The 18587-nt window shown below is 40.9% G+C and overlaps 2 protein-coding genes across 2 annotated transcripts in view; both read left to right on the top strand.

The window, feature by feature from the left end:
* LOC116445982 (mucin-5AC-like) overlaps positions 1-7937 on the top strand; it is a 48087-nt gene extending 40150 nt beyond the window's left edge. The window contains exons 35-47 of the mRNA XM_032113178.1: positions 461-639; positions 871-940; positions 1244-1341; positions 1689-1720; positions 2446-2623; positions 3297-3401; positions 3656-3690; positions 4058-4180; positions 4292-4390; positions 5044-5172; positions 5805-5862; positions 6468-6573; positions 7093-7937. Of these exons, the coding sequence (XP_031969069.1) occupies positions 461-639; positions 871-940; positions 1244-1341; positions 1689-1720; positions 2446-2623; positions 3297-3401; positions 3656-3690; positions 4058-4180; positions 4292-4390; positions 5044-5172; positions 5805-5862; positions 6468-6573; positions 7093-7312 (1432 nt within the window). The 3' untranslated portion in view covers positions 7313-7937. The remainder of the gene's footprint in view (positions 1-460; positions 640-870; positions 941-1243; positions 1342-1688; positions 1721-2445; positions 2624-3296; positions 3402-3655; positions 3691-4057; positions 4181-4291; positions 4391-5043; positions 5173-5804; positions 5863-6467; positions 6574-7092) is intronic.
* Positions 7938-9965: 2028 nt separating this feature from the next.
* Positions 9966-18587, top strand: part of LOC116445983 (mucin-5AC-like) — a 61627-nt gene continuing 53005 nt past the window's right edge. Inside the window, 1 exon segment of the mRNA XM_032113179.1 lies at positions 9966-9990. Coding sequence (XP_031969070.1) covers positions 9966-9990 — 25 coding nt within the window.

Consider the following 18587-nt stretch of genomic DNA (forward strand, 5'->3'; position numbering starts at 1 on the left):
TCCTGAAGTATTTCCTATGCCTGTGTAGGCTGACAAAAGCTTTTTTCAGATGAGTTACTTATAAAGGCCCTCTTATACATGCTTTCTGTAGTATCAAGTAAGTTTGGAGCTATTTTATGTACGAATTTTCTATCTCTACTTTTTTCATTCCTTTTTTCTCAATCTGGTGCAGTTGCCTTTCACACTAAATTTCTGGCGTCAAACTGTAAAAAGTTGTGTACACATACAGAAATACTAAAACCATTAACCTCTTTAGGAAAAAAAAAGGCACTTCAGATTTCTTAATCTTTCCTGAGTATCTCCCAGCTTATTACCCATTACTAGGGTTTTGTTTCTCATTATACCTTCCTTTCTGAAGCAGAGTCACATGCTATTAACTGGAAAGTGTTGTCTGACAGGAACAGACTTTATATAATGGCTCATTAATATAGAAGGGGGTTGCGTTCTTTACTGTCTGCAGGATTTTTGCAGCATGTCATACTGTGATACCACCAGAACCATTTTTCAAAGGCTGTGTTTTTGATGGATGTCGCATAGACGATGAATCCATGCAGTGTTCCAGTTTGGAGATATATGCTACAGAGTGTGCTGCTAGAGGTGTCTGCATTGACTGGAGAGGAAAGACCAACAATACATGCTGTGAGTATTGCAGGACTCAAAATGCGTGTGATAAATTGTAAAAATTAGTGATTTATTCATTAAATACTTCTTATATCTAATACCTGGTTACTGTCTACAAAAATCCAGTGGGGTCCTCTCTCATAGAAGCTGCAGATGAAGAAGGCAAAGCTGTAGTCATTTTTGCTGAAGAAAATGCATCTAACTGTCAATTTTTAATCTTTTTTTTTTTTTTTGTCTTTTTCCATATAGCATTCAGCTGTCCATCAAGCTTGGTATACAAGTCATGTGGGCCCATTAATCCAGTTACCTGTGACCAAAGGTATGGAAAAACAAAAAAAACCCATGCTGAAACACCTGATTATATTTTTCTCTTTTTTTATTCTATTACTATCTATCTACTTTCCTCATAAATTTGAGTTATTTCATAATGAAACGTGTTGCAAATTTCACTAATTTATTCAAGATTTATAAAGACCAATCAGCTCTACGAACATGTGCTTCCTGTTGCCCTTCAGAAAGCGCAAATGTTTTGTATCTCACATATCTGACGTGATATGGTGCTCTGTCCTCTGCCTCACCACAGAAGTATTATACTCAAGCACCTATATTCTTGCCATTCCAGCTATGAGCATCCTAGCTATGGAATAACTGAAGGCTGTTTCTGTCCTGAAGGAATGACACTCTTGCGTGCAGAGAGCAACATCTGTGTCTCTGAGTGTTGTAAGTAATCCATAGCTAGTTTGGGGAATAAATAGAGATCAGGATTGTTAATCAGGAGGCCTGAGTTCTATTGTCATCTTCTATGTGGTCAGACCATTGCAAATCAGCCTCTTTAAGCATCCTCAACTAAAAATGGAATAATAATCAATATTACCTTTTTTCCCATCATCCTCCTTACGAGAGACCCACCAAGATGGTAGAACTCTACAGTTCAGCAAAATTAGTCTCCATACTCATTTTATTGTTAGATTTATCTTCACAGTATTTCTATTTGAAACTGCACATAGGTACTACTTTGTCAGTTTTCAGTGGCGTAAATACCCATTCGTTTGTTTTTTTCTTTCCAGTCTGCAGGGAACCAAATGGAATGTCTAGATGGGTGAGTATCAATCCGTGTGGCTTAATGAGCACAGACAAGTGAAACAAGAGGATATTTAGTGTTCCACTAAACCAAAGCTTTGTCACAAATGTTTGTTCACTTTCAGTCTTAAAAATAATGAGTGTTAGAGCACCCCTAAGGAATTTAACAGTAAGTGATAAAATATTCTTTCAATAACCTCACATACAGAAAAAAACCCTTTAAAAAAGAGAGAATGAGAGAGATGGTAGTAGTGGAAGTTAGGCAGATATGCTTATTTTATTTTCACAAATTTGGCTCACTAAAGTTACTAGAAATGAAGGGAGAGATGAATAACAAAGTTTACCTGTTGCTTATCATGTTCATGGTCTGCATTCTTAGTTCCTCAGCTGCATAGAAACCAGAAACCTAATGTGAAAATGAGTATATCATATGATAATTTCTTATTCAAAAATGGATGCAAGACTCCATCACTTCTCCTTTAGAACTCCTGTAACTCTCATACTAACACTATTAACAAATAGAAAGTAAGAGCTTTGTGAACTCAGAACCTTTAGTGGCCTCCAATATCTTCCCCCAATAAGCAGTTTGAGGGTCTCTTATAAAATCTAAAATATGAAAAAGCTGATATTATCAGTTATCACTATATCCGTGAATACGTCAAATAGAAGCAAATAAAGTTATTTTGGTTTGATTTGTCTTTAATTTTTTTCTTTCCTTTGCCTATGTTTTTCTTTTTTATTTAGCCAGGAGAAAAATGGACAAAAGATTGCCAGGAATGTGTCTGTGACAAAAATACTCTTAAGGTGAAGTGTACAAAACACAAATGTCCTCCAGCACAGCAAGTATTTTGTGAAGAACCAGGTTACATGCCTGTTCAGATACCGATACCAGAAGATCCATGCTGTACTAGGACTGAGTGCTGTAAGTGCTGTCTTAGTTCTTTATCATGGGGAATATGCTGTATTAATTTTAGGAAACTTCAGCAATCATTTCTCATTTTTTGATACTTTGCATTGATGTCATAATACTTTTCTCCCTCATCCCACTTTTTAAAGCCTTCTTGCTGCAGAGCATATACTAAATGCCTGAAGATAACAAATACAAAGATTAAAAGATTTTATATAGTTAGACACAGAAAAGTAACTGAACATCTGTAATTTAACATTGAAAGCCTTTAATACTTCCACTATCTGAAACAATATACGAAAAACCATTCAAAACATTTTCTATTTCAAAGACCAGTATTAAGAAAACTATCTTAACTTTAAAAAAATAGTCCTGTATATTTAAAAGTTGCTCAAGAAAGTTCTAGAATCACTGAAAGTCATTAGATTTCCCCATTGGTACAAATTTCTCTTTGGAATGATCTCTTTCCAACAATTACCACTCTGTTCCAGTGTTTTGTTTTACAAAGGTTATGGGAAAGCCCATTCACATCGAAAACACCTGGGCACATAGCTTGAATTAGTCATTGAACTATCTTGTGTAAACACCATATTTACTCCATGGGAAAACTTCAGAAGTTCATTTAAAACAAAACTGCTTTAATTAAAAATTCTGAGCTTAATATTTTCTATATTCTTACTTGAAACAGACTGCAACACAAGCCTCTGCCCTGACATCACACCCCAGTGCTTAGAGGGACAGGAAATAATCACAATAATGCAGCCTGGAAGCTGCTGTCCTATCTTTGAATGCAGTAAGTACTGTGCACCCTCTTCATGTACTATTTACTGCTGTATTTTTCTAAGTTACAAAAACCTTATAAGAGAGATGCAAATTATCTGTATTACCATATTGGGCCTTGTCGTGAATGAGTGTTTTAAGGCCACTGCCACAGGCCTACAAAACTGGTTTTTGGGGGGTTTTTTTGTAGCTACAAAGCTACAAATGAGAAGTTTTTTCATGCATTTCTGCCTCTTAAAACTTACACCTCCTTCTTCCTTCTTGCAGGAAAGGGCTGTGAAGTCAATGGAACCTATTATGCAGTAAGTACACAGAGTTGCTCACTATAAAAATACACTTTCACATAGTTCACAGTGCAGTGTTTTTGAGACACCTATCATGGTCCATATTTTGTAGGAAGGCCTGAGATAAAACATTATTCATTATTTAACCAGAGTTAGCACATCAACATCCTCTGTACAAGCAAAAGCATTTTCTGCTTTCCTTTCTATATGAGCAGAATTTTATTCTAAAATTGGTATCACCAAACCAGAAACTCAGCTTAAATAAAACAACCAAAATTGTATTTATGGATAGCTTAACCTATACATAGGTCACCTTTGTATTGTCTGTGACATGCATACATAGAGCAACTTGTTTTTAATAATGGGTTTTTCCAACTTCCTGTAGCCTGGAGCTGCCATTCCATCAGGCCCCTGTGAAGAATGTACCTGCTCTGAATCCTCTCCCTCAAGGCCTCACCACACTCTGGTCACGTGCGAGCCTGTCATCTGTGACACGTACTGCCCGCTGGTGAGTGCTATTCTGCTGTCAGAAACTCCTACCCCACTCAGCTCAAATAATTACTAGTTAGGATCAGTGACCTGACTCAATGCCATTATCTCTCTACTTCTTTCAAAACAGGGCTATAAATATACAGTGGAACCTGGACAGTGCTGTGGCACCTGCAAGGCAGCGGCTTGTGTAGTGACTGTGGGAGACAACATTACACACGTGCTCCATGTAACTACCCCGGTTTAGTTCACTTTTGGGGAACTCTACTAGTCTTTCATTCTTTCCTCTCCTTCTATTTGTCACATTTATTTCTTCCATCTTTTCTCATATTAGACAAATGCTTACTCAGGCAGGGACTGGACTGTCTCCACACAGCTTAAACAATACCTTGTGCCACAAAACACCAGTTCTGAGCCTTCTGGAAGCAACTGTTGCGTGATACTGAACAATGGCTTTCAGAAATCAACATAGGAAAATACACAGGTGAAAGCAATGCACTTCTGTTTGCCTCCAGTTCTGAAACTGTAGCACCCATTTTGCTCAAAAGATAATTTTATCTGTGGAGGCATTTTGACACATCCATAAATTGTAATGACAAAACCATTGAAATGCAAATTATTCTTTGCAAATGAGTCCAGGTACTTACCCTATTCACACAAAAAGCACATCTATATCCAGATAAAAATAAACCCTCTTCACTTGGTTAATAAAAACCACTTAATGGCAGTATGATAATATGGCAAATAAGTATCAGCTGAAATTCAAGGAAGTTGTTTGGAATAATCAAACTACTATACACAGCAAAAATAAGACATTGGGGGGGTTTTGTTTCATTTTTATATAAGAAGATTTTAATCTGCTTTAATTTTGACTACTTTCAGGAAGGAGAATACTGGAACCCATCTGGTGATAACTGTACTGTTTACACATGTGAAAAACATGCTGACCAGTTCATTCAAGTCGTCAAAGAGACAAACTGTCCTGCCATTAACCTTGATGAGTGTGATCCAGTAAGTACTGCTCTACCAGTTCTCATATTTGGTTGCAGTGCCTAACACCAGTGATAGAAGGATCATCGTGTGCAAGGAAAATAACTAGCAGAAGCATCATGCAGGAAGTAGCTCTCCTTTTATCCTCTCAGAACCTGGTCCCAGTCAAATTTTATCTCAGAAAAGCAACTCAAAGTGAGTGATACATCAATCCTCACTGAGTATTGGACATTAGAGAAAAGGATACAGCATAATATTTTGGACTCCTAAAAGTGTCAAGTGACCTAGAAGCAAAAACCAGGCTCTGGCAAGTCAGTTACTTCATTAATTGTGATACCCTGTCTGTTATAATCCTTCACCTGTACTGACTTTGGTCACAATATTTTACCCTACATGTGCCACAAGCTTTATTGCTTGCTGGCATTATACTACTGAATTGAGGGGTTTCCTCCATTTCAACTTTCAAATAACTCTTACTACTTACTAATATTAGTGACGTGTCCTTAATATTTAGCCTTGCTTGGAATTAGATTCCATGTCAATACAAAAAAATCCAGTGTCTTTGGTGCCAGAGAAAATTAGGAAGCAGGGAAAGTCTGCTTTAGTATGCAGATATGAAACCTGAGTTATCTTTTTATGTTTTCCCACTTAAGGATGATGTCAGATTATCTGAAGATGGCTGCTGTTTAGTGTGCCAAAGAATACCAAAACGTAAGTAATGATGATTTTGTTAAAAGTATTGATTATGTGTGCTTTAGTAGGTATATTAGCCCATTTTGCACAATGGGTACATAGACAGAAGAGATGAGCTGACCAGATTTGGGTTTACTGCTTCACTGGGGTAAAAAAGGAAACAGGTGGAAAAGAAAGGAACAGAACGTTTCCAGTATGGATTTTAGGTCCTTGAGAAACAGATGGTGAACTTTCCCATCCCCTGCTGTTGAATTCTGGCTTTTATGTGGGAGGGTGAGGGCTATGACTCTTCTCCAATTTCCATAGATACATCCTCTTTAAGGAGGAAAGGGAAGCCAGTTCTGGGAGATGGGTGTGATTTGAGCAGTTGCCACAGAACTGCTCTTTATTTCTGCATCCTGCACCAAGTTGCATAAGAAAAAGGGAAAGTTTCATCCACTGATAACACAAACAGCAAGAGCCTTCATTTGGCTCTCAACAATTAAAAGAAAAATGCGCTGTGACTGAATTTCCTACTTCAGCTCCATCCACCTTAGTTTTTGGTTACAAACTACCATACACATCTATCTATTTATATGCACATGTATTTTAACCTATTCTCCTTTGCTTTGTGATGACCTCAGTTTGTAAGAAGCACAATACTACCACTGTCATCAACTATAATGGCTGTGTATCTCCTGCACCTGTTGAGATAACATACTGTGAAGGTAGCTGTGATGCTTACTCACGGTAAGTGGCATAAAAGATAATTGTGGCCTCTTGTCTTCTGCTCTTTACACCAGTTACATCAAGCAAATCACAGGTGGTTTTTCTGGTGTGTCCAACATCCACTCAGTCAACTGTTTCCATTGTGTTAATTAACTTGATGTTGTACTAGCTTGATTACCTCAAGAGTCACAGTGTTTAACAGCCTGTTCAGTGTCAGTGAATAGACACAAATTTTGATTTTGCCCGTTTAAAACTGAGGTTATTTTTTTCTCATTATGCTCTCACTGGACTGGCTCACTATGTGATCTGGATTAATTCTTTTACTTTTTCTGTGCCTTAATGAAGACTTAGAGTCATCAATTTTTACAATGAGGAGCAATTTAGCTATATTTTGCCACGATACCGTAAGAATGGTAATATTGAGTAATAGTCCCACATGCAAGCACACAACTTGTGGTTATGTTTTGTAATGGGTGGGAGGGGCAGTGTTATTTCTCACATAAACTCTGAATCTCTCTCTTTCATTGGTTTTTCAATCAGATATTCTCAAACTACAAACACAATGGTGCACAAATGCTCGTGTTGTCAGGAAATCAAGACCAGCAAAAGAAAGGTGACTCTGACATGCAGTGATGGGACCTCCCTTGATCACTCCTACACCTATGTGGAGAAATGTAGCTGTGTGGATGCTGAGTGCATCACCCAGCAGGAGACACAGCAGATAAAGACCTCTCAGGAACAAGCGAATGTCAAAAATTAGAACTAGGAAGAAGCCCTCAAAAAAGGGCTGAGCGTAAGACTAAATAAAGAAACTTCAAAAAATACAAAAGTGTCAAGAGCAGCTAAAATTTTGGATGAACAGATGATATTTTCTGCATAAATCCCCACTATGTCTGTCTATAGAATTTCAGTTTTCATTATCAGTATATCTCTCATTTTTTTTTGTCTTTTCTTTTACACCTTGAGTGTAAAAGGAGAATGTCATCTTGACATTTTCTGTTTGTTTGTCTTCTGAGAAGTTCTGGACTTCTAATAACATTTTCATTCCAGTTCACTGAGAAAAATCAAAAGACAAATCCACAAAACAAACAAAACCCAAGGAAAACTGTACCTCTCTGCTTCTATATATTTCTTTTTGTGTTGAGGAAAACTTAGACTGTAGAAAGCTGTATCTCTTCAAAAGTATAAACCTCACTATTTTGAACTATTTATGATGGACATACTTCCCTACATGTTTTTGTGAGGAAAAGGAAAAAATCCTATTATGAGAAGCTGCTGCACACTACTTTTTGTTTACATAACAGCATCAGCATAGTAGCTGTATGAAAATATGGATTTTTTTTATTTTATGTGGTTAACTGTTTACAGAAGAAATATATATATATATATATTTGCCAACACAGGCATATGAAGGATTTTTTTAAACAGAAGTATAATAATAATAATAATAATAATTATAACAATAAATGTAAATTCTTTACTAGGAAGCTTTAAAAAGTTGAACCACTGCTATTTATTATTTTTTTTTGGAAACTGATTTTTTTGGGTCATTTCTTTCAGAATTAATGTTATCCTATTTCTTAGTCATGTTGTCTGGGTATGGTATATTTTCTTTTGTTTTTGAATATTATTTTATTTTTATCCCTTATGAAAAAAAAAGCAATTATGATTAATAAATTTTGAGCATTTCACAGCATGTCTGCTTTGACTCTTGAGTGAATCCCTTGTGTGAGAGTTGCTGGCTCCATAAAACATAGTTCCAGGTCAAAAGTCAATGTAGGCTGTGGTCCCTAACCCCCTATAGCATTTTGATACTGCTTTGAATGAAAAGCATTCAAAAGCAAACACTTGGGAGTGTTCCAAGCACATCACTTCAGCTGCTATCAATTAGTAGGCGGTTCAGGAAGGGGGTACTGTTGCAGAGGGGATTTCTGCAACATGCATAAGACAGTGCGGCCCGTGAAAAAATATAAGGACTGATGCTTGGTAGATGTTTTTCAGAGATGTTTATTTCTCCAGCCACATGGCTGGGGACTGCCAAAGAACTGTGGCAATCACCAGACCAGCAGGGTCCTTCCTGGGCAGGGGAGCACAAAACAACCAATGGGGAATGAGATTAACCAGGGAGTAGGGAAAGCCTGTGCCTCCACCCCAGGGTTCCCCTCCCCTGGACCCCATGCTAGGGGCGAGGAACCCCAACACTTCACCCTTTTATCTTAACAAAAAGAGATTTAAAACTTAACATTGAAAACAACTGTATAAACATAAGATAACAAGAATAATTTCAAAAGAAAACAAGCTACCCTCCTGAGTCTCTAAATGTCCAAACAGATTTTTTTTTTTTCTGGAACATCTTAAGGTTGGCAGAAGGGAGGCCAGACTCTCTGAGCATGCTTTGTGGGGAAACTGAGGCAGGAGAGGGTTTCTTCCATTTGTACCTGTTGCAACTCTAAACAAAAATAGTTAATTTCTTCCCTCCCCTTTTTCACCCCCCCCCCCAGCATTGGAGTTGTGGGGAAAGGGAATTGTATAGGGAAGCCATGGGGTGAAAAATGGATTAGGGATAAATTGGAGATGGGGTAAACTTAGGAAAGGGTTCATATTGGGTATAGGTAAAAGGGGAAAGAAGGCTGCAGGTAGGGAGGTTGCTGGGATGGATATTGTTTATAATTTTGTGCATAACGGCTGCCTTTGACTGGAATACCCCCAGGCCCTGTCACGTGGGCCGCCTGTGGGCCTTTTCTTCCTTGGACAATATCTAATTGTACAACTTCTCCATCTCCTACACTTTGGAGGTATTTTTCAGGCCTATTCCTTTTAATGGCAGTTCTATGGATGAATACATCTTCCTGGTTGTCACATCCATAGTTGTTTTTGACATTGTACCATTTCACAGTTCCTGTGATGTTCGTAGCTAAAACTTCTATTACGTGCTTGTGTCTGTGTCGTGGCTGCTGGTCCTGCGCAGCCGCTGCCTCGCCGACTCCAACGTCTCAGTCAGACCCCCACGTTGCTGCTGCTCCGCGCCCTCTGAGCGGCACTGCTTCGGCTCGGTGCTGCGCTGCGCGGCTTCTCGTGTCGCTGTGGAAACCGCCGCTTCTCCCTCCACAGAGCTCTCCGAGCCGTGTGCTCAGAGCGGGCTTCCACGCCGACCCCCGGTTCCTGGCTGCTCGTGGGGGCCGCCCCTCTGCTGCACGTGGCCCACGGCACCCACAGCGCCTGCGGCGTCGCTCCCTCACTCGCGGTCGCGCAGCCAGGGACCCCAAGTCAGGGATGGGGTCCGCGATAAGGTGCGGGCTCCCAAGGGGGCCGGGCACATCCAGCGCAGGCACCTCCACTGGCACGGGTAGAGGAGACCCTGTGGCTGCAGTCACGCACCCCTGGGATGGCCGCTGCGCAGTCTCAGCCGTGTGATGACGGTCATCTTCCACCACAGAGGTAATGGGACCATGCAAATGCTCCTGAAGAGCTTCACTGATTACAGGAGATGCACAGAGAAGTTCTATCACTAGTGCATGTTTTGATTGAGCTATTATCTCACCCAAGATCTCAGACCAAAAATTCAAGTTACCAATTCCAGGAGGATTAATATCAAAAAGTAAGTCTCAAGAAATATCAAAGAAATTTTTGAAAAGCCAGTCAAAAAGATGTTCTAGATCTCGCGGAGCAAGTTTCCTGTTTTGTTGTGCCAGGGTTCCTTTAACTTGTAGATACATTTCTTTCTGCAGCTTAGACAGCCACATTTCCCACGATTCCTCCATAGTCCAGAGAGAACAGCCAAGCCAAGGCGAGAAGAGAGATCTTGAGTGTTTTTTACTCACGAATTTTCAGGGATCTTCAGAAGTTTAGTTATTTCACAGGCACTGTCTCCAAGGGATTGTTATGCCCACATTCTCCACCATTGTTGCAGTGGGGATTTTTGTAACATGCGTAAGACAACAAGGCCCATGAAAAAATACAAGGACCAATTCTTGATAGATGTTTTTCAGAGATGTCTCTTTTCCAGCTGCATGGCCGGGGACTGCCAAAGAACTGTGGCAATCACCAGACCAGCAGGGTCCTTCCTGGGCAGGGAAACACGAAACAACCAATGGGGAACGAGGCTGACCAGGGAGTAGGGAAACCCCGTGCCTCCACCCCAGGGTCCCCCTCCCCCCAGACCCCACACCAGGGGGGAGGAACCCTGTCAGGGTCCCTCCCCCTGCCATGTAGCCCTGGGAGAGGGGCCCTGGGGCGGGAGAAACGGGGTTTCCCTGGCCCTGGTCAGCCTCGTTCCCCATTGGTTGTTTTGTGTTTCCCTGCGCGGGCAAGGACCCTCGGGTCCGGTGATTGAGAGAGTTCCTCGGCAGAGCCCCGGCCATGCGGCTGGAGAAATAAACATCTCTGAAACATCTACCAAGAATCTGTCCATATATATTTCTTTTCCACAGGACTCCTTGTTTGGTATGTGTGTTACAGTATCCCCACTGTAGCAGAACCCCAACAGGGTACCTTCCCTGTACCTCAGCCACTGGGGAAAGGAAGAGGGTGAGATGCGGCCGGGAGTTTGGGATAAAAAGGGCCTGCGCCCTCCAAGAGCGCAAGAGAGAAATCCTGCAGGCATGTGCCCCAGTGGACTCTCTCCCTTTATTCGAATAAAGCAGCAGGACTCCTCTGCCTCCTTTTTTGGACATGAATTTTCCTGAAAATTGGGAACTCGTCTGGGATCCTTGCACTGTCTGGATTCAGCACGCAGCAAGAGGAGCTGGAGGCATGCCTCACCCAGTTTCGGTAACCAGCTCCCTTTGGCCTCAAGTGAATGATTGGGTTCCTGAGGCTGTCCAGGAGATAGATGAGAGGTGGACCAGGGGGAGGGGGGGCGGGGCTCCGTGAGGACTCCTTTGTTGGAACCCTGCATTCTGAGAATTTCAGCCTTTCAGTGCTGACAAGCAGTGATCCTCAGAAGTACACTGTATTCGACCCAAAACCTTGGGAAAAGCTCCCTAAATTGTGTGATAACACTGAGGTTGTTGCTGTGTAATTAAAACTTATATCACTGGGTGGAATATGTAGAGATGTAGAAAATTAGGTTTAGGGGATATAGGTTACAATATGGAGGAATTTGGGTGTGGATCTCCTTCCTTTCCCCTTTCTCCTTCTTCTTCAAAAATCTAGGGTTTATGCTATTGGGTCAAAAGTCCCGCACTGCGGGACATGAAAAGTTAGTAATTGGATTATAAATAAAAACATATTACTTGGTATTTCATCATTGGTTGTTGGGGTTTTAGGAGCTCTCCTGGTTTGTTATCTTTTTTCTGTTAAAGGAATTTTCCCCATACGTGTTGCTAGGGGGACAAATGGCTGGGTACTTCAGAAGACAAAAGGGGTGGTTATGGTGGTGGGGTGCATCTGGCTACTCTTTTGTTTCACCAGGGTGTGTGGGCAGTTGGTCCCCAGCGCTTGGACAGAGAGAGAGGCTGTTTCGTCGGCTGCTTTTTCTTCTGCTGGAGAAAACCCTGGGATCCCAAGCCCGCCTTCCCTACCCCGGTGGGAGCTGGGCCATGGCTGCCCTGCTCCCGCCGCTGTTTTGAGCCTTTGCTACGTTGTAACCCTACTCACCCTGCCTGCCCAGACCTCCGGGGGGTTTCCTCGTTTGGACACATCTCATCTGCCATCCGGGATTTGTACTCGTCCCTGCCGTTCCAGCCTGCTCTTCCTGAGGGTCTGGCCGGACACCGGGATTGGCTGCCCAGGGGTTTGTGAAGCCTTTGTCCCATCCCTTCCCGGGATCCCGGGGCACCGGTGCCGCGTGTGTCCCGAGCTCGCTCCGGAGCGCCCCCTGCAGCCGCGGGGGAACCATCGCACCTGCCCTGCTCACCGGGAGCCGCCAGCGCCCCTGCCGGCTGCGAGCGGAACTGCACCCGAGGGGAAAGGGCCCGACAGCCGAGAAGGCTGGGACTGCGTTTGTGATTGTTTGCTGTTACTGCCATAGTTGTTGTTGTTTGTTTGACTGGTTATAATAGTAAAGAACTGTTATTCCTATTTCCCACATCTTTGCCTAAAAGCCCCTTGATTTCAAAATTAACTTGGAGGGAAGGGGGGTCGCATCTGCCATTCCAAGGGAGGCTCCTGCCTTCCTTAGCAGACACCTGTCTTTCAAACCAAGACATTGGTTAATTTAGACTTTAAAAAGCCTTGGAAGTTAGAACTCACGGCCATTTTCCACCCTGTTACCTTGCCTGTAATTAATACAGCCTGTGCAGCTGTATTACTGATAAGATATAATAAATAACTGAGTCCGAACAAGAATTCTTGGTTTCCAATGCAGTTTTTACTTCCTTGCACACAGGAGAAACAGCGAAACATGCACGTCAGCATTTCCTGCAAGCATTTGCATCATTAGATGTGCCTCAAGAAATGAAAACAGACAATGGTCCAGCTTACATAGCAAAGGAGCTACATAAATTCCTAATGAATTGGGGTGTACGTCACTCCTTTGGTGTTCCTCATTCTCCTACAGGGCAAGCAATCATTGAAAAAACACAGCAAACTTTAAAATCCCTTTTGGATAAACAAAAAAGGGGGGAGGCAGAGGCTACTCCTCAAACGCGCTTGAATAAAGCGCTCTACGTTTTAAATTTTTTAAACAGCTCTTTTGCAGAACCAAATCCGCCAATAATCAGACATTTTTCCAACACCACACAAGCAAAGTTAAAGGAAAACCCTTTAGTTTTGATCAGAAATCCAGAGACCAGGAAAACTGAAGGCCCATTCTCACTAATAACCTGGGGCAAAGGGTACGCTTGTGTCTCTACAGGTGCTGGTCCAAAGTGGATTCCTTCAAAAAACATGAAGCCCTACAAACTACAGGAATACCCAGATGCCCCTGGAAGCACAGAAGCAAGCACATAGACGGGAACTGCAAAAAAGACCGCAGCTGATGATAAACATCTTTCGTCCCACATGCAGAAGCTGTGAACTTTGGGGTTTGTGCCGGTATAGTAGTGTGGGAATTGTTGGTATCGTAAAGCCTTGTTGACAAGTGCATGGTGTGGAACATGTTATGATTCAGAATTATATTAGGTCACAAAGGAGGAAATAGTCCTCGTCTCCACAGTAATTGGAGAGAACTTTAAAGAGAATCCAGAGGTCCAAATTTGCAGACTTGAATGCAAAAGAAATAATTTTTGTGCCTTATGATTGGCTTGTCTCAAAACGAGACTGGGAAAAGAAACCAAAGAAAAACATGGAACTACTTCAGGTATCCTACTTGTACCCTATTATTTCACTGTTTGCCTTAAGTAACGTGATCCTGCCCGGGAGTCAACCAAAAATGTTTGGGTAACCTTAGCCAATGCCTCAGGCTTGGATACCATTTGTTTGACTTACTCAAGTCCAGAAAAGCCATTTTCAACCTGCGTGGTTGGTTTATCAGTAGACAATTGGCCAATACCGAAAAATGTCTCTTCAGATCTTTCACGATTCGTCATGAATCCTGCAGTGGAATGGGGGGTGTGGACTAAATTTCTCCCTAAGACACCCTATGAACCTCAAGAATTGGAAATCCTTGGCTCAGTAAGAATGGATTTTTGCATAATATTTGATTCTCCAGTTCAAAACAGAATTAAAAACAAAATCAGACATGTCACTCCAAATCATGCATTATACAAAAATGTGACATCTTGGTGCAATTTCACCTCAGTCTTACAGACAGCACCCAACCATGTTCCTTTACAATTACCACGAGGAGACTTTTTCATTTGCGGAGATAGAGTTTGGCCTGCCATTCCATCAAACCATAAATGTGGACCATGTAGCATTGGGAAACTTACTTTACTAACACCTAACGTAAAAATGATAAAAGAACATAAGCATACAGAAAAAAGATTTGTCAATCAATATACACCTGATTGTGATGATAAATTTAAAGCTTGAAGATCATTAGTTGTTTTTCCATACAAAGCCTGTATCTCAACATTCCAGAGGATATCCTCTTTCCTGCAGATCTCTCTGTGTAATATGTCTGTACCATCAGCTACTTCATACAGGAAAGAGAAAAAACTAACACAATGAGGAAGAATAGAAGGGAAGATGTGGCACATGGGAAGACTGAGAGGTGATAATGTCATGATAATGGCAGGGACAGAAGAGTTTGATGGCATAAGAAGAAAAGAAAAATCAGAAATAGAAGCAAGGGAATTGACAGGCTTCAGTCCTGGCATGGGGAGACGGGAAGCAAGGGACACATAAGCCAAGGTAAATTGTGGAGGCACACCAAACCTGTGGCTCAGGAAGTACTGCAGACCCTTGGAGAAGAAAGGATTTCTAGCACAGATGCAGTCCCAGTGCTAGGAAAGAGCAAATGGGAACCCTCAATTCAAAAGGAGGACAGAGGGACAACATGCTTTGGGCATTAAGGACAAAATGAAAGGTGTTGAAACAAGACATGGAGTAAATGAAAACCAGAGGACTGCAACGGATGTAGTTGAGCAGCCTTTCAGTCTTCCTAAATTTTCCTTTACACAGGACCTATCTTTGCTCTGAGTTGTTGCTGACACAGACTGGGTAACAGCACCAAAGTAAACCTCCCTAAAAATTAGGGTAGATGAAACCACTTACCCTTCTGAAAAATAACTAATCATTTTTTAAAACCATAGATAAATAATAGAGTCAATAAATGATTGGGTGGGAGAAAGTGATTGGCTTGGCAGGTCTTTCCTGACACAGGTCAGAACACCTGCAGGTCACCCTGAACTGTGCTGGTGTAGATGGTTAATGTTTGTTACACCGACAGCAACACCAGAGGGCTCTGGGCTCACAGTTTACAGGCCTGGATGAACAGGTTTGCTGTCAAAAGGGTTTCTTTCCAGGCACTTCAAAGTGAGCCACACAACTATTCCTTACTTTCAGATCCTGATGATGAACTTTGCCCTTGACTTAACTGCTGAATCTACAAGCATCCATTCCACGTAACATAACAAGACTGGTTCATATATTGCTTGATTATTTTTTCTTACCTGATCATCTTTGGAACACAAATAAGTTGCAGCAGAGAAATCATTCACTTAGAAGTTATTCCAGCTGAAAAAACTCACCAGCATTCAAAGGTTTAGCATCTAATTTCAATATTGAATTAATGGGCATTCATGCCTTTGCTGTCCACTCAGGTCTCTTGTTAAGTAGCTCAATTATTCCATTACCAGCTTATAATTATTCCTTCTTCACACAACAATTAAAACTCTGCAGTGTAAATAACAAATGACTAATAATCACTTTTCAATTATGCTTTGTAATTATCAGCAACATATAAACTCTGACCTGAAATTATATGTCTATTCAGATTCCAGCTAGGAATCCACTTCAAGTAGTTCATTTGCCTCTTAAAGCAAGACAGTGTTTAAACGACATCATGTTCTGAAAACAGCTATCAAAGGACTTAGGGTTGTTTGTGGCACAATTCAGGAGCTGGGCTGATAATAGAGAACTCAAGAATGGAAGCCACCCTTTATAATAGTAAAACCCAACTCTAAGAAGGAAGCTTTTTACTTCTTCAGTAGGTTTTGTTCTAATCATTGCAAAAAGCCACCCTCTTGCAACAAGCCAGATTAAGACAGAGTTTTACAACAGAAAAGGAGACTAATTCTATTCAAACATTATTAATGTAAGAATAAAACAATTATAAATGTACAGGAAGTACATTTTTGCAGAGGATGCAGTGGTCATTATTGTCAAATTTTCCTTTTCTCCTTACTGTTTCAAAAATTATCTTCCTTCTTGAGTCTCAGATTTCTTTTGGCATTCATTATAACTCCTATTTATTGCAACAATTTGATAATAAGTAACCAGCAAATGTTTCCACTATTAAAATAACTGGGTTTGGGTTTTCTTAAATAGACAGAAACTTTTTCTGCCTGCCTCTAACTACTCTCCTCCTGTTACAACCATACATACAAATGAAATCCCACTTTTGCCTCCTTCTGTTTTAAGAAAGCAAAAGACTGTCCAGGCAGTCAAAAATGGAGCTCTTAAATAGCGTAATTATGGATATCTCGCACACTTAATCTCACAAAATGAAAATGCTTGAGTCTTAGTAGCCAGTTCTGAAACTAACCACTGCTTCTGCATTTGCACCAGTCTATCTACAAGGATATCTTCAAGATTGTTACTGGGATTCACTGACTAAAAAAAAAAAAAAAAAAAAAAAAAAAAGAAAAAAAAGTCCAAAATATTTGAGAGAAGCATGATTCCAAGGCAAATTTGAAACTGGCTTTTGTTTCAGAGAATATCAGATTCTCTGAACTCTGCAGCTGTTCCCTCACTCAGCAAGGAGTCAATGAAAAACTCTCACTCCAGTTTAACTGATCTCTAGAGAGCTGTAGGGCCAAACCAGAGCTTTCTATCATTACTCAATGTCACAGCTACTGAAGCACACGGCTGCCAACTGCAACACAGCCATAACATGAAAATCTGCAGAAAAGGCATGATAAACACCTTCAGGGAATGACCTCCTGCCACAACAGAACTGAATTTCTTATTCACATTAATTGCTGTTTGCTCTGTATTCTGGAGAACGAGATTATTCTACCTGATGTAGTTTTATCATTTGCTCTGCTATCAGTGTTTTGTGCTTTATGACCTCATTCTGATGGTAATTAAGGTCCATTATTCAGATATCTGCTATTTTGCAGGAAGTGAGCATTGTAATTGCACTGAATTTGGTCAACTGAAGATAATGCAAAACATTACCTCACATACCTCATGGCAAGGAGTAGTTTTATAGCATTCATAATAAAGTTGTCACAGTACACTTGACCTAACCATTACATTTAGCAAGGAAGCTATGGGAACAATGTTATCCATCCCTCAGTAATACTATACAGGATTTTACCGAACAGTATTTCAATAAACAGTATTTCAATCCCAGTTGAGATTCCATCATAAGTAAATTTTCAACCTAAACAACATTTGGATTTCCAATATTATCTGGGCTTTTATAAAATAAAATATTGTAAAGTTTGTTAGTCACTGTGTGCTGGTTTTGGCTGGGATAGAGTTGATGTTTTTTGTAGTAAGCAGTATGGGCTATATTCTCCTCTGACACAACTGCACTATAAAAGAGCTTTAAATCATCAGTCACTTATTTGGCACAAGGAAGACTTCAGCTGATTAAAAGATTATGTGATCTACTCTCCTCTGCCACTTCTTAGCTCTCCAGGCTCGGAGTACACTGCAGAGAAAGGGCAAAGAACAGTTTGAGTCCACTCAGCTCCTGCAAACTTCACAAAGCTCATGAGCTCTTCTTCCTCAGTACCAAAGAAGCGCTTTGCAGAACCAAAGGAGTGCTCCTGAAGCAGAATTTCACACAAAACAGCGATCCTAAGCCACAAGGCCATCAAGGCCAGCCTGCACTGCAAGACACATGATAAAACTTGTCAGCATTACACTGATGTAACTACAGTGGACATGATGCTAGCAGGATCTCGATTTACCTGACAGAAAAAATACAAATATGCACTGTGACTAATCTCTGAGACTTCCAGGAAACTACAAAAATGGCTTAGAGACTCTTTTTTACAGTTCATCCACCCAACTGAAAAAGTCACTGAGCATCCCAGATGCCTCAGTAAGGACACCTCACCCCACTGAGGAAGCACATCTGAGGAACATACAAGGGTTAAAAACTACCAGAGATGTAGAGAATTTACCCTTGGTTCATTCATTCTGGTATGGTCATGCTGGTGTTATTACATGATTTTTCCAGCACATGTGACAAGATCACCAGGCCTTCGTATGCTGGAAGTTACACACAAAGCACAGCATGAGAACCACAATCTTTCTTGCATTTATGATAGAGAAGATAAAGAGAGAGCCATTTTTCTAAAGTCAGGTTTATTTCTTTCAGTTGCCAATTCACTTTAGGCTAATTGAGATTCATCTGATCTGTTGATGTGGCCAAGCTAAGGATTCAGAAATAATATGCCCATGAGAAAGTCACCCAGTAGCAAATTACTTCAATCCTGGAAACTATGGTTTTTAAAAGCTTGTATCAAAGATAT

Source organism: Corvus moneduloides, chromosome 6 (genome assembly GCF_009650955.1).
Source record: "Corvus moneduloides isolate bCorMon1 chromosome 6, bCorMon1.pri, whole genome shotgun sequence".
Taxonomy (NCBI): domain Eukaryota; kingdom Metazoa; phylum Chordata; class Aves; order Passeriformes; family Corvidae; genus Corvus; species Corvus moneduloides.